The sequence below is a fragment of the Candoia aspera genome, chromosome 1 (assembly GCF_035149785.1).
Source record: "Candoia aspera isolate rCanAsp1 chromosome 1, rCanAsp1.hap2, whole genome shotgun sequence".
Classification (NCBI taxonomy): Eukaryota; Metazoa; Chordata; class Lepidosauria; order Squamata; family Boidae; genus Candoia; species Candoia aspera.
Genome location: NC_086153.1, coordinates 88376125 through 88391520, shown reverse-complemented (window position 1 = coordinate 88391520; position 15396 = coordinate 88376125). Strand labels below are relative to the sequence as shown.

The 15396-nt window shown below is 39.4% G+C and overlaps 1 protein-coding gene across 1 annotated transcript in view; it reads left to right on the top strand.

Annotated features, from left to right (window-relative positions):
- The window catches only part of UTRN (utrophin), a 398463-nt gene that overhangs the window by 85572 nt on the left and 297495 nt on the right, over window positions 1–15396 (top strand). The window contains exons 21-23 of the mRNA XM_063309084.1: window positions 6471–6616; window positions 8819–9031; window positions 13210–13323. Of these exons, the coding sequence (XP_063165154.1) occupies window positions 6471–6616; window positions 8819–9031; window positions 13210–13323 (473 nt within the window). The remainder of the gene's footprint in view (window positions 1–6470; window positions 6617–8818; window positions 9032–13209; window positions 13324–15396) is intronic.

Below are 15396 nucleotides of genomic sequence, written 5' to 3'. Positions count from 1 at the left end.
TTGGCAGCATTGTTCAGGAGGCGGCAACAAAATACATCCCAAAGAGAGAGAAAACCAAGAAGGCAAAATGGCTGTCTGCTGAGACACTAGAAGTAGCCCAAGAAAGAAGGAAAGCAAAAGGCAACAGTGATAGGGGGAGATATGCCCAATTAAATGCAAAATTCCAGAGGTTAGCCAGAAGAGATAAGGAATTATTTTTAAACAAGCAATGTGCGGAAGTGGAAGAAGAGAATAGAATAGGAAGGACAAGAGACCTCTTCCAGAAAATTAGAAACATTGGAGGTAAATTCCAGGCAAAAATGGGTATGATCAAAAACAAAGATGGCAAGGACCTAACAGAAGAAGAAGAGATCAAGAAAAGGTGGCAAGAATATACAGAAGACCTGTATAGGAAGGATAACAATATCAGGGATAGCTTTGACGGTGTGGTCAGTGAGCTAGAGCCAGACATCCTGAAGAGTGAGGTTGAGTGGGCCTTAAGAAGCATTGCTAATAACAAGGCAGCAGGAGACAATGGCATCCCAGCTGAACTGTTCAAAATCTTGCAAGATGATGCTGTCAAGGTAATGCATGCTATATGCCAGCAAATTTGGAGAAAACAAGAATGGCCATCAGATTGGAAAAAATCAACTTATATCCCCATACCAAAAAAGGGGAACACTAAAGAATGTTCAAACTATCGAACAGTGGCACTCATTTCACATGCCAGTAAGGTAATGCTCAAGATCCTGCAAGGTAGACTTCAGCAATTCATGGAGCGAGAATTGCCAGATGTACAAACTGGGTTTAGAAAAGACAGAGGTGTTGGCAGATGCTGGGAAAGCCGTTAGCCCAGGAGAGGTCAAAAAAGTCACACACCAAGCATTTCTATAAAAATAATTTATTTACAGAAAGCAAAACAAAAACAAAACATACTTAAAGGACTTAGCTCCCTTTGGAGCAAGCCTTGCTTGCCTACATTGCCGGCAGAGAAAAAAAAAAAGGAAGTAAGAAAACAAGTCCGGGCAGGTCCTCCTCCCCCCAGGTGATTTGCATGAAGCACGTGAGAGGAGACAATTAATTGCAACCTTTTCACCCGGCCAAAATGACTAGGCACAATAGCAGCTTAATCTATTAGTAGGAAAACCTCAACACTCCCCTTTTTACACTACAGATTAAGATGCATAACCAATCTTCTCTGACTTCTTTATATGTCTTTCCATTCACATTACTTTACCATTATCTCCCCTTTGGTTTAACAGAAAGCTACCATTCTTCTTCCTGTGTTTTTCCAAACCTAGGTTGTTATATTTCCAAGGCTTTTTAATGTGAAATGGCTTTTCATGCAGGCTTCAAAATCAAGCCTTTGTTTTTCTGTTGATGTGAACAGCAGCAAATCATCAACATAAATGCACAGATACATACAGCCTTGTTTGTCCTTCTTCATATATACACAGGGATCTGCTTTTCCTTTTTCAAAACCAAAATTCTGCAGTTTTTCATCTACCTTTTGGTTCCAGGATCTAGCAGCTTGTTTCAACCCATAGATTGAATTCTGCAGTTCACAGACTAGATTCTCCCCTTTTTCATAGCCAGGGGGTTGCTGCATGTATAATCTGTGATCTAAATCACCATAGAGAAATGCAGTCTGAATGTCATAGTGGTTAACTGACATTCCTTTTAGTGCAGCAACTTTTAACAGTAATCTAATTGATTCACCTTTAGTAACTGGTGCAAAAGTCTTGTCAAAGTCTAAATCTTTCCTTTGAGTGAACCCTTTTGCAACCAACCTTGCTTTATATTTTTGGATTTTGCCATCAGCATCCCTTTTCAGTTTGAAAACCCACCTACAACCCAGACAGCGTTCATTGGGAGGTAGATTTACCAGTTTCCATGTTTTATTTTCTTTCAAGGATGCTAATTCCTGTTGCATGGCAGAATGCCAATTTTGTGCAATCTCAGGTGGTAAAGCATTCACTTGTTCTAAAGACTCAGGTTCTGTGAATATGTGAAAAGCCTTTACTGTTTCAGCCTGAAAACGTGATGGAGGAACGCCTTTATTACTCCTCTGAGATCTGCGAGGTAATACAGGGCTTAAATTTTGACTCTTATCACTTTCCTGAGAAGCATCTATCTCATCAGACAGATCTTCAGTTTGCTTTTCTGGTTTAATGTCCTCATCAGGCAAAAGATCACCATCAGCAAGTCCTTGCTGTTCTCTTGTGGTGGTCAGTTCAACTGGAGAGCTAGAATTTAATCTCCCCCAGTTTTGTTCAGCAAAAGAAACGCTTTTGCTAATTATTAATTTCTCTCCCATTATGAACCTGTAGCTCCTCTGGCTTTGTTCATAGCCAACAAAGATGGCTTTCTTTGTTGTGGGGCCTCCTTTCCTTTTCTGCTGTTTTGGAATGTGAACCCATGCAGTGCTACCAAACACTCTAAGATGGCTTACCTTTGGTTTCACACCATAAAACAAATGGAATGGAGTGTCCTGAATCACAGAGTTATACAACCTGTTCTGAACATAAGTGGCAGTCGATATTGCCTCTCCCCAGTACTTAAAACATAATCGTGAATCTTTTAACATGCATTCCATCGCATTTTGCAAGGTTCTGCCCTTTCTTTCAGCAACACCATTTTGCTGAGGGGTGTACGGGTTAGAAAGAATTTGTTCTATCCCCTTTTCCACTAGGAACCTTCTGAATTTGTGAGAAAGGTATTCTCCTCCTCTATCACATTGGAGTGCAGATACAGGCCTAGGGAATTTTCCATTTGCCCATGTCACAAAACTTTTAAATTTCTCAAATGCCTCATCTTTATGTTTTAAGATGTAGATAAATGTGTATCTTGAGAAATCATCAATGATGGTCATTGCATACCTTGCTTGTCCAAGACTTGGAGCAAAAGGACCAATAATGTCAGAGTGTACAATTTCCAAAGGTCTAGTTGTAACTCTGTCACTGTGCTTACTCACAGGAGCTTTTAGTGTTTTGCATTCTTTGCAAACTACACAGTCTAAGTATTTATCACAGGGTTTTATCTTTAGGCCAGCACACAGCTGTGGCATTTGTGCTATATACTTGAAATTAGCATGACCAAATCTCCTGTGCATCAGGTGTACACATTGGTCATGATATGGAGTGTTGCCAACTGCAGCCTTGCAGCTTGGCTTCCTTGCATTTTGCACAATGTACAAGGAGTCTTTTAACATACCAGTAGCCCACAATTTCCCATTTTTACGTATCTCACAACCATTTTTCTTAAATGTTATGATATACCCTGTTGCAGCCAATTGTGCCACAAATAAAAGGTTTGATTGTAAATTTGGCACATACAACACACCTTTTACAGTTTCTCCTAAGCAGGATAAATACAAGTCACCTTGTCCCATAATTTTGGTCACAGACCCATCAGCCAAAGATACACTTTGTCTTTCAGTTTTAGACAGTGACACAAAAGAGCTTTTACAATTACATAAATGACAACTGGCCCCAGAATCTAACACCCATACATCAGAATTACCCTTCTCAGCAACCTGTGCAATTTGGGTTGTCTGAAGAGCCTTCTTCTGTGTTGCCCTTGTGTTGTTCTTCTCTGTCTTTCTAGTCTTGGGTCTCATGGCACAGTCTCTTTGCAAATGTCCAGCTGAACCACAAGTGAAGCATCGCTGGCTGGCTAGTGCTGTGGCCTCAGGTTCCTTTCCCTTCTTTTCCCTCGTTTTCTGGTATTGCAGCTTTCCAGAAAAGATGGGGGGGGGATCTTTCCTCTCTCTTCTCCCATTCAGCGAGTAAACGCTGTGTAACATACGATGGGGTGAGGTCTGCTTCAGGCATAGCAAATCAGCGTGTCCCACGTTGCATTTAGTGAGGACAGGAGGATATATGATTTTGTGAGAGGTGTAAATTCCATTCCTCTCTCCTGCAACTCAACAAACAGCTGCTGAATATAATGCAGGTGCTCAGGAAGGCTATCTCCTTCTGCAAGGTAGGCTCTGTACAGCTTTTTCGTCAGGGTAACTTTACTCCCTGTTGCCTTTACATATAAGTCTCTCAAAGCATCCCAAAGTTGCTTTGCACACTGCATGCCTCGCACGTGGACTAGCTGATTGTCCTCAACTCCCAAGATAATGGTGGTTCTAGCCCGCTCATCCTGTCTCAGCCATTCAGCACTGGGATTTTGGGGGGTTTGCTCACCAATTGGCAGCCAAAGATTCTCTCTGCGAAGATACATCTCCATCTTCAGGGCCCAATTCAAATAGTTGGTCTCTTATAGGCGCTCCAGAGGCATCGCTGAGGGCTGGGAGGTAGCCATGGCTTCTTCCTTCTTTTGCAAGTCACCTCAGCTGGCTTCTTTGTCCTGTAGACCGGCAGTTGCTGGAAAATCTCCAGATGGCTCCAAAGAAAATCTTCACAGGTCTTTGCTACCTGCCTTTAAATTGTGCATGAGGTGTGGAGTTGATCTCTTTTTTCTCTCTGGGTTTTACTGGGCTTACTGGGCACATAACCTGTTGGCAGATGCTGGGAAAGCCTTTAGCCCAGGAGAGGTCAAAAAAGTCACACACCAAGCATTTCTATAAAAATAATTTATTTACAGAAAGCAAAACAAAAACAAAACATATTTAAAAGACTTAGCTCCCTTTGGAGCAAGCCTTGCTTGGCTACATTGCCGGCAGAGAAAAAAAAAAGGAAGTAAGAAAACAAGTCCGGGCAGGTCCTCCTCCCCCCAGGTGATTTGCATGAAGCACGTGAGAGGAGACAATCAATTGCAACCTTTTCACCCAGCCAAAATGACTAGGCACAATAGCAGCTTAATCTATTAGTAGGAAAACCTCAACAAGAGGAACTAGAGACCAAATTGCCAATATCCTGTCCTGACTCCCAGGAAACACTCTGAGACAGGGAACTGGTCTCTAATGTTTTATTGCTAATACATAACAGTAATCCTAACAAACTGAACAAACGTGGGAAAACCCAGCCATATAAACCCCGCAGGTTAAGGCGGTCCCAATCTGTGCCTCTTGGAATGGCTCACCAATTCCTCAGTGCTACGCATGCGCTTAACAGTCTGGAAGGGAGCCCCCTGCTCGCCATCCTTACTCATGACATATCCGCTGGATAATGGAAAAAGCCAGAGAGTTTCAGAAAAACATCTGTTTCTGTTTTATTGACTATTCTAAAGCCTTTGACTCTGTGGACCATAACAAATTGTGGCAAGTTCTTAGTGGTATGGGGATACCAAGTCATCTTGTCTGCCTCCTGAAGAATCTGTATAACGACCAAGTAGCAACAGTAAGAACAGACCACGGAACAACGGACTGGTTTAAGATTGGGAAAGGAGTACGGCAGGGCTGTATACTCTCACCCTACCTATTCAACTTGTATGCAGAACACATCATGCGACAAGCTGGGCTTGAGGAATCCAAGGCTGGAGTTAAAATCGCTGGAAGAAACATTAACAATCTCAGATATGCAGATGATATCACTTTGATGGCTGAAAGTGAAGAGGAACTGAGGAGCCTTATGATGAAGGTGAAAGAAGAAAGTGCAAAAGCTGGCTTGCAGCTAAACCTCAAAAAAACCAAGATTATGGCAACCAGCTTGCTTGATAACTGGCAAATAGAGGGAGAAAACGTAGAAGCAGTGAAAGACTTTGTATTCCTAGGTGCAAAGATTACTGCAGATGCTGACTGCAGTCAGGAAATCAGAAGACGCTTAATCCTTGGGAAAAGAGCAATGACAAATCTCGATAAAATAGTTAAGAGCAGAGACATCACACTGACAACAAAGGTCCGCATAGTTAAAGCAATGGTGTTCCCCGTAGTAACATATGGCTGTGAGAGCTGGACCATAAAGAAGGCTGAGCGAAGGAAGATCGATGCTTTTGAACTGTGGTGTTGGAGGAAAATTCTGAGAGTGCCTTGGACTGCCAGAAGATCAAACCAGTCCATCCTCCAGGAAATCAAGCCAGACTGCTCACTTGAGGGAATGATATTAAAGGCAAAACTGAAATACTTTGGCCACATAATGAGAAGACAGGACAGCCTGGAGAAGGTGCTGATGCTAGGGAGAGTGGAAGGCAAAAGGAAGAGGGGCCGACCAAGGGCAAGATGGATGGATGATATTCTAGAGGTGACGGACTTGTCCCTGGGGGAGCTGGGGGTTTTGACGACCGACAGGAGGCTCTGGTGTGGGCTGGTCCATGAAGTCACGAAGAGTCGGAAGCGACTAAACGAATAAACAACAACAACAACATGTACTGGACTCCCATTACACGTTATTCATTGGCTTTGCAAGATTTTTAGGAGTTGTGTACATTCTCCACAAGATTTTTTTAAAAAGTGTTTTCACCTAGTAATTATCCATAACCAAAAAGGTCTGTATGTTCTGCGGACCTACATTTCTGTAAGGTTATATTGCATTTATGATTGATGTTTGGTTCAAATTTTATAAGCAAGTTGTTGAGTTGACTTTAAATACTTATTTTAAATACAGAACTTGAAAGTCAGCCCCCTAAGACTTATTTGGATTCTTTGAAAAAAATGAAGGATGAGCTGAATGAATTGGAAAGCAAAGTGCACTCCATCATGAATTCCATAAATGACTTGACTCAGGTTGAAAAAGCCTTGCAGCAGATAAAGGTATGTTTCCTCTTGGCACTTAAGCAAATTCTAAGTTTAGATGAAGCAGGATATGGGTAGATTGGTTTCATGTCTTTATCACATTACATTTTTAACTCAGTGACTAACGTTGGTATGTGGGTGGAAAGTTTGATTGTCTTCTGAATTTTTGAAAATATTTTATGTGTGAAAACTGATGCTGAGTGACAGAGCACTAACAAGTGATGTGGAATGCAGAAGTAGTTGCAGATCAAATGGAAGCATCAGTGAATAATGCATCCAAAATATTTATTGGGAAAAAAATCTTTTTTCATAGGAACAAAGCTTTAGACTATTTAGGAAGTCTTAGCTAAATGGTATTAGCAGCCAGAATAACCATTTCCTTGCAGAGCTGTCAATTTGCAAGTAGAAAGGAGGAAAATGGGGGTAGCTGGGATTAAGTGGACCACAACCCATTTCAGAAGAAGAACATGGCAGATACACAAATGCTAATTTAGTCATCTGGCAGATTCTAAGTGGCACAAATAAAGATTTGAGCAACACAATTCTAACCTCTTTCTGATGTGATGAAAGTGAGTTATGAAATGGTTTCCCATAAAAATCATGTGAAAACTCTGCTGTATTAAGGCAATTCCTTTACCAGATCAGCTGAAAGTTTTTTTTTTATGCAGTGCTGTCCAATATTCAATAATGTGTTATGGAGCAAATCTTGGATTTTTTAGTCTATAGTTGCTTTTACTTTTTATACATGTCTTGTCAGGTGCTTCATTAGAGTATGGAATGCAAAGTTAGGGTTGTGAAACTGTCTAAATGGCCTCCAAAGATGTACTAAGCATGGTAAAGACAAGCTATCCCACCCTCTAGCTCAGGGGTATTTAAACATTTTCTGGTTGTGGAACCTGCTAGTTAAAAAAAATTCTGGACCTAGGCAAATTTCTAGTAGTAGAACACTGTTGCATTGAAGTGAAGGGTTTTGTTTTTGTTCCTTACCCTTAGTCTCTGATGGAATCCCATCAAGTTCTCTAGAAACTCTACAATTCTGTGGATTATAGTTTGAAAAACCCTGTTCTAACTTTCTGTAACTTTTTCTCAATCTTAGCAGTTTTTTATGGGTCATGGTCCCCTAAATATTTTTGTGAGGGGAGTGGTAAGTCTCTTGGACAAAAATTCCCACACTCCTATTGAATAATTGTCATAGGAGTCTGTATAAACGTGCTTATGTCTTTTTTTTTTTAATGGATGACAGTACAGCCTCCAGGGCTGTTTATTTGCATCCTGGTAAAGGAGGAATGAGATTGACTTGGAAATCATTTTACATTTTGCTATTTTCCTGCTATGCTTGCATTCGCTTTTCATATCAAAATGCCTATCTGTATGTTTCTTTTTTATCCTCTCTGATCTTTTGTCAAGCCATACTTAATTTTTGCACTGAATGTATGATGCAATCATAATGTGGATTAACAACCCAGCAAGAGTCAGTTACATGTGCATGTTGTACCCTTAAACTGGTTTAGCACCCTTAAACCTGGGCAGCAAGCTATGGTCTGAAGTCTCTATGTGGCCCATAAGTCCCCAGTTTTAAAAATAAGTTTTAAAAATTGCCCAAGGTTTAAGAATCTCAAGATAAACTTACTGAAGTCCTGTGGGTGGGCGATCCTGTGACAGTGCCCAAGGCTGTCTGTGATATTGTGCCAGTGCTGGAAAAAGTGGTCGAGTCCTTTAATAGGGAGAAAGTAAAGTTCAAGAAAAGCTTTTAAAGAGAGTGTTGAAGTGCATTTTTAACAAGTCAGGATTGATTTTGTCTGGGCTTTTCTGTCTCCGGTCAGAAATCTAGTTACACTAAAAGTGTTGATTGCCCCTTTGATGTCAGTGGCTGGGGTTGTGTGTAGAATTTAGTCTCTAGATTTCCAGATGTTGAAGGTGGATGGAATGACAGGAATACCTCCAACCATTTTCATAATATGCTCCTGGCCTAAAAATCAACACAATTATCAATACAAGATGTCAATACAAGAATCAAGATTTTGATTAGTTTAATATTTCAAAAAGCTTTTAAATATACAATATGACTTTTACTTTGGCATTAGACAACATCCTCGTTTGACACAAAGGTCAACTCCATTGCTTTAATAAAGCAATTAAATATATTTTATAAGATATAAAACATGGAGGATTACTATTTTATATAAATCTAATTAATATTTTTATATTTATTCCCTGCAGATGGTTTGTGAGACTCTGGAAAATCAAAAAGCCATGGTAGATAAACTTGTTGCAGACACACAGGTCTTGGAGAAGCATATTTCTGCTGAAAAATCAAAGCTATATAAGCAAGAATTGAAATGTTTGCAAGGATACAGGGATAAATTAAAACTAAAGATTTCTAAAGATATTCACTTATTGGACGAAATTGTTTCCAAATTGAGAACATTTGAGGTAAATATAAATACTTTTTCTTGTTTAAATATTCATGTAAGTATAATTTTCCGCATTCCCAAATTAATTTATATTCTGCAGCAAGCTGTTGAAAGTTAGTACCTGTTGATATGATTCCAAATGGTATGACAATTATGTGAGTCAGTCATTCTGCAGCCAGAACTGACTGTAGTGGGATGGGAAAAATAACAGTATATCACCTTGTACAGTGGGGAGTCAGACTAAAAACTAAGTAAGCAGAATAAATTCTTTTGGTATTTTCTTCTGGAGGAAACTTCAAATTCTCAGCTTTTATGCCTAGTTGGTAAGAATTTATATTGTTCAGTGCTTGTAAATATTACTGGCTAAACTTGACGTTGTAAAAGTCTCCAGTGACTTGTATGCATATGCTTATCTTGCTTTATGCTAAAGTTCATGAAAGGTGGTTTGAATTATTTCCAACTACTGTTTAGTAGAGAAAATGGGGCTTGATTTATTACTTGACATTTAAAACATTTATTTCCTGCAAGATTGTTTCTTTCTCTGTGCTGTGGAATGGCAATGAATATTAGCTGTTTCTGTAAAGCAGGAGTCTCACTATCAGTGTAATGAAATAGACTGAAATAAATGGTCCAACAACTTTTTGGGTCAGTTGGCACATTGCAATTATGAAATATGTCATTGGTGTAATCACAAAATAATTCTGGAGGTCCGGGGCTTCTGAATTCACAAATTAGGTGCTATATTGGGCATGTTTGATCATGGTGGAACCATACGTCCTAACAAAGAACTAGTATGGATGCATTTTTATTTTTGAAGAATATCTGTGAAGGAGCTCACAGGGCACTTAGAGGTATTATTTGAAATAAAGTTTAATAGCCTATTTGTGAGAGAAATCATATAAATTTAAGGATTTCTGTTTGATCAGCTTGGTGGGAATGAAGATATAAGTGGATATGAAATATCAAAGGTAATAGTGGCCAGAGATTCTCAAACTCACTTTGAGTGAGTTTGAGAATCAGAAAAAAAATATATTTTCTGTTTGTTTTACAATACATGGAAAGGGAAAATAGAAACTAAGAGGAGAAACAGGTGAAGGTCAAGATGCTAGCTGTTAGTGACATAAATTAGAGAGCTAGAAGCAAATGGTAGAATAAAATTCTGACAATATTTAGAAGGGATGGATAAGTCCAAAGGTGGGTTTTCAAGAACAGGAAAAAACGATGGTGTCTTTAAATGCAATCTAGTTTGAGCTAGAAGGAAAAAAGGAGGGGTTGATTGTGGGAAGTCAAGAGCTAACAGTCCAGAAGGAGTGCTTGACCTTCTTTTAACACTGTGTAAATGTTAGTCAGTATATGAAGACCTCCATTCTAAGAGTACCTCTCTATCAACCTGTAGCAAACATCTTTGGGGCTATAGTGTGTTCCATCAGTTTTGGACACCTCTTCATAGGTGAATCAGCTGAAAAATACTAAAAACTGGAAGTAGAACAAGGAACGTTAAGAACTTGACAAATAAGGCAGTTCACATAATCACTGACAAAAATGAAAAGCACAGTTAAATTCTGGCAGTAGTATTTCTAAAACAGTGGGATCCTATATTTGGCCTAAAATATCTCAGAATTTAATTCTAAATCTGAATGTTGCTGAATCCAGAATTTCTGGTTCTGGTGCATGGTTTGGTTGAGGCTTTAGTTATTGCTTGGAATGAGAGAGTAACAATGGCCCTGGACTGAACTGTGCTTGCATAGACTTCCTTTGTCCTTGTATCCTGGAGCTCCCACTGGTTTTCAGAGGAACTCCAGGGGATGAAGCAGCATAAGAGTCATCCATAATCCTGCTGGAAGAAAAAAAAGAGGGAACCTGGCAAAATGTGAGTAGGGGCCTTTTTTAAGGATTACCTCATGGCAATAAGGGCAGCAAAACATAGTTATTTTTCTATCCGTATTGCATCTGTGGAGAACCAGCTGGCAGCCATGTTTAAGGTGATCTGGTCCCCCCTGCTAAGGAAGGTCCAGAGGAACATTCCAGGGCATTGTGAGGATTATTCTAGGCATCTGTCAAATAAAGTTGCTTGGATTTTCTCAGAGTTGGACTCTAGTTGTGCAGGTCAGTGGTACCTGGGAAGTTTGAATCTGTTAGTCCTGATTGGTTTATGAGTCTTTGGAGCTCATTATTCTTCCACCCAGTGGCCAGTTAGGTGCCAGTAGGTTCTTTAAGGATTCAAGACAATAAACACAATTGTAGAGCAAAAAAGCCCAAAAGTTTATTGAAGTAATATAAATTACAAGAGAAGGTATACCTAAATGTCCTTTCTGCAGACAGGAACTCTGTAGAAGACTGTGGACAGATCCCTTTCTCATGCTAGCATAGGATCTTCCCGGTTTATCTACACTGAAGTTCCCATCCTACCCTGACTTAAAAATATTTTTTCATAAGTGAGCAAGGGTGATCTAATTTGGCATCTGGAGATGACTGCCTAGAACATTCCAGGGGAGATGAGATGGAATGGAATGGGGTAGTGCATCCATTCTGGGTTCTTCTTGATCTCTCAGTAGTGTTCAGTACCATCAGTCATAGTATCTTTCTGAAATTACTTAGGGAATTGGGAGTGGGATGTACAGTGTTGCAGTGGTTCTCCTTTCTCTAGTGCTGGTTCCATTTGGTGTTGATTGTGGGGGAGAGATCAAGTCCAAAGCCTCTACTTCTCAGAGTTCCTCAGGGCTCTTCCCTGTCCCTGTTTAACATTGACATGGGTACATTATGTTGGGGGAGATGATATATTGACAAAGGACAAGGTATTCATCAGTATGCTGATGATATCCAGTTCTATATCTCTGCCATTCAAGTGATGCCGTTGAGATTCTTTCCCAGTGTCTGAAGGTCAGAATGAGGGTCTGTGGATTTTGAGGCCTTTTGGATCTGGAGACTTTCCATTTTTAACTCTGAATTGGGTTGCACTTCCCCAGACAGAATTGGTGCACAATTTGGGGGATCCTCTTGGACTTGCTTGAGGAGGAGGTTGCACAAATCTATCTTGTACACCAGTTATGCCTGTTTCTGGATCAGAAGGCTTTGCTCACCATCACTCATGCCTTACCCATTTCTTGTTTGAACTACTACAACACACTGTAAATGGGATTGCCCTTGAAGAGCATTTGGAACCTGTAAAATGTCCAGAATGTGGCAGGACAGACAATTTTAGGTATATCACAATACCCTTGTGTAATACCACAATATGTTTGCCGCCTTGAGTTATAAAAAAAATAAAGGCAGGATGAAAAGTCTAACAATAAATAATAAAATAAAATTCAAGGTTTGGTTATCATCTATAAATCCTTACATTTGACAGGGCCAGGCTATTTGTCGGACTGTTTGTCTCTGTTTGTGCTCACCCACCAGATCTAACAGGGTGGACATACTCCAGTCTCTTCTATGAAGCACTGCTGTCTAGTGGGATGTAGGAGATGTGGCTTCCCTGTCATGGGGCCTGCTCTGTCATGGGGCATGAGTTCAGTTCAGTTCAGTTCTGGATGGCCAAGACCCTGTTGGCCTTCCATAGCTTTCAGAGTCTTTGTTTTTTCCCTGAAGCATTAGGGCCAGATTGTTAGGTGAAGCTAGTTGGTCTGTCTATTGTTTGTCTGCCTACTATTTGATTTGCAAGGTGGAGGGAATTTTTTAACCTTAGGCACACTGTATTTGATTTTTATTATAATTGCTTTTAATTATTTTGGGCCGCTGCTGCTCTTGGCTTTTAACCTATTGTTAGCTGCCCAGAGTTGCATTTGTGAGATTGACATGTAAATCATGTAAATCAATAAATAACTATGTAAATGTAATAAAAAATTACATTTTTGGTCACATGTTTTTCTATCTTAGTGAAATATGACTCTGGGCCTTACTCAATTCCAAGATATGAGTCTAGAGGGTTGTAAGTCTACTATTGAAGCAACTCAGAAACTATGTTTTTCCTTGTTTAGTGTAGTTGCTACTCTACATTTATTCTAGTTTTTAAAAATATCTCTGTAGTTGGGTTTTTGGTTAACAAATGTTCACATGAACCTGATGAAAATGTTATGAGCGGATACCAATCAATATTATTTGCACTTTTAAAATTTACACAGCAACTGAATTTTGACAACCCTACATTTGGGTAATACATCAGTTTTCAGTACATTAACTTCACTATATCATATTCAGGCTAATTCAAAAGTAGTTCAGAGATGGCTGGACTCTGTGAAAGACTTCTTACTGAAAGACCAAACCAAACAAACAGAACCTGAACGTCTTCAGAGACAGCTTGATCAATGCATGGTAAGATTTACGAATGTATAATACTATTACTTACTTACATTTTGCTTATTCCTTGTCTTTATGTAAACATTGTGAAGAACATTGCATGAAGCTTTTATTACCAAGGAGCTGTTACTGTTACATTTTCAGTTTGTAAATGCAGAGTAATAATGCAAATGCAAGATGGAAGAAGGATGTCCCTTTTTATGTATGTCATAGGTGGAATCCATTAAACTATCTATAGCATAGTTCGGCCTGGCTGTCCAAAGGATTCTGTGTGCAAATTCATTGATGCTACCCATAAACATCTTAATTGCTAAGAGTACATGTTTAGGATAAGGATGAATGCACAAATATTAACATATAGACTTCTTCTTTTGCCATTTGTAAATTTCCCTAAGGAAATCCTCTCTCCCTCTAATTAAAAGCAATCTATTAGAGCTTGTGGTGTTTTCTGGTTCTAGTATGCATTTGCATGGTAACAGTAATGATTAAGTTCTGATGAGTAGCTTGACAGATCTGGGCTTTGTTTAATTTCAGTGGTGAACCCTTGGGTACTTGGATCACCTTTTTTGACAAGCCAGATCAGATATGGCTGGAGAATCTGCTGGCAAAATGTCCTCCTTTGGGACAATTATTGTCCTAACAGCCAGGAAACACACTGAGACAAGGAACTGGTCTCTAATGTGTATTGCTAGTACATAACAGGAATCCTAACAAACTGAAGAAGCGTGGGAAAAACCCAGACATATAAACCCCAAAGGTTAAGGCGGTCCCGATCTGTGTCTCTTTGAATGGCTGACCAATTCCTCAGTGCTACGCATGCGCTTGACAGTCTGGATGGGAGCCCCCTGCTCGCCATCCTTACTCATGACATCTATGCAATTTTACTCATGTTTCAGAAGCAAGGCTTTTAGCAGGGCACCATTGTTCTCCACATTATAAATATAAACCCTGTATGTGATGGTGTACTTTCTCTGGGCAGTAAATAGAATTCTTCTGGCTTCCAGATTCTTATTAACAGAGACTTCAGTTAATAAGTCTCCAGTGTAGAGGCTTGTGGAAAGAGAGGAAGGAATAGTGAATAGTGGCATCCTTCATTCCCATCCATACTTCCTTTTAGCTTCTCAAGTATTCCATCATTTCCAAAGCAGACCTGAATTAATGCAGTCCTTGTCTTCCTCTTGAATTTCATAAAACTCCTTTTTTTTGAACTGGTCAATTAGGCCATCATGTATCTGGAACCAACAGTTGAAAATCTGTAGCTTACTCTCACATCTAATGCTTACCCTGTTAAAGATGGGAGTTTTGTGATCAGCTGAAACTAGTATAACTTCTTTACAACTGGCTTTCAGGCAGGCCACAAGGCTAGTATAGTTGTCCTCATCAGGGCTAGTGCGAATTAAAAGGGCGGTATCCATTCTGCAGCTCCGTCAGTCACCAAGCTTATCAAGAATCTTACATGGGTTTGATCAGTATGGAAGTCGTCTGGTCACAGGATGATGTATAAACCCATTGCTTCTTTTACCTACTTTTTCATGGTTTAACAGACACCTTGCTTACTATTCAGCCTTGGTGTTAAATGATAGAGATTACTGACATAAATGAAGTACTTGTCTTGAGAAACTCTAGGCCCCAATATAACTCTTTTTTTAAAAATACTTTTTATTAAAGAGTTTTGCAGTACTAAAAGATAATACAAACTGAAATCAGAAAAAGAAAAGAATAGAAAGAAAAGAAATACAAAGTGCCAAAAAGAAAAGAAAAGAAAAAAAGAAGAGAGAGAAAAAGATTTTTAAAGAAGCGACTCCTGATCTTCCTTGCAACAAGTACAGGCAAATTAATAATTCTCCACCCCCTATGAAATTACATGCATGGTTCTCCTCTTCCCATAACAACTCCATCCATTCACAAATCCAAAAATTGTTGCCATTTCTGTCTAAATGTTGGCAAAAAGTCCATAAAGGGTTTCCAGAATGTTATAAAAGTATTTCTTATTTGAGCCCTGATCAGACAAGTCAACTTTATATTCCTTTCTTTTGTTTCTAACAATCTTAATCTTTAATTCATCAAGTTGCTGTCATAGGGTTAAAT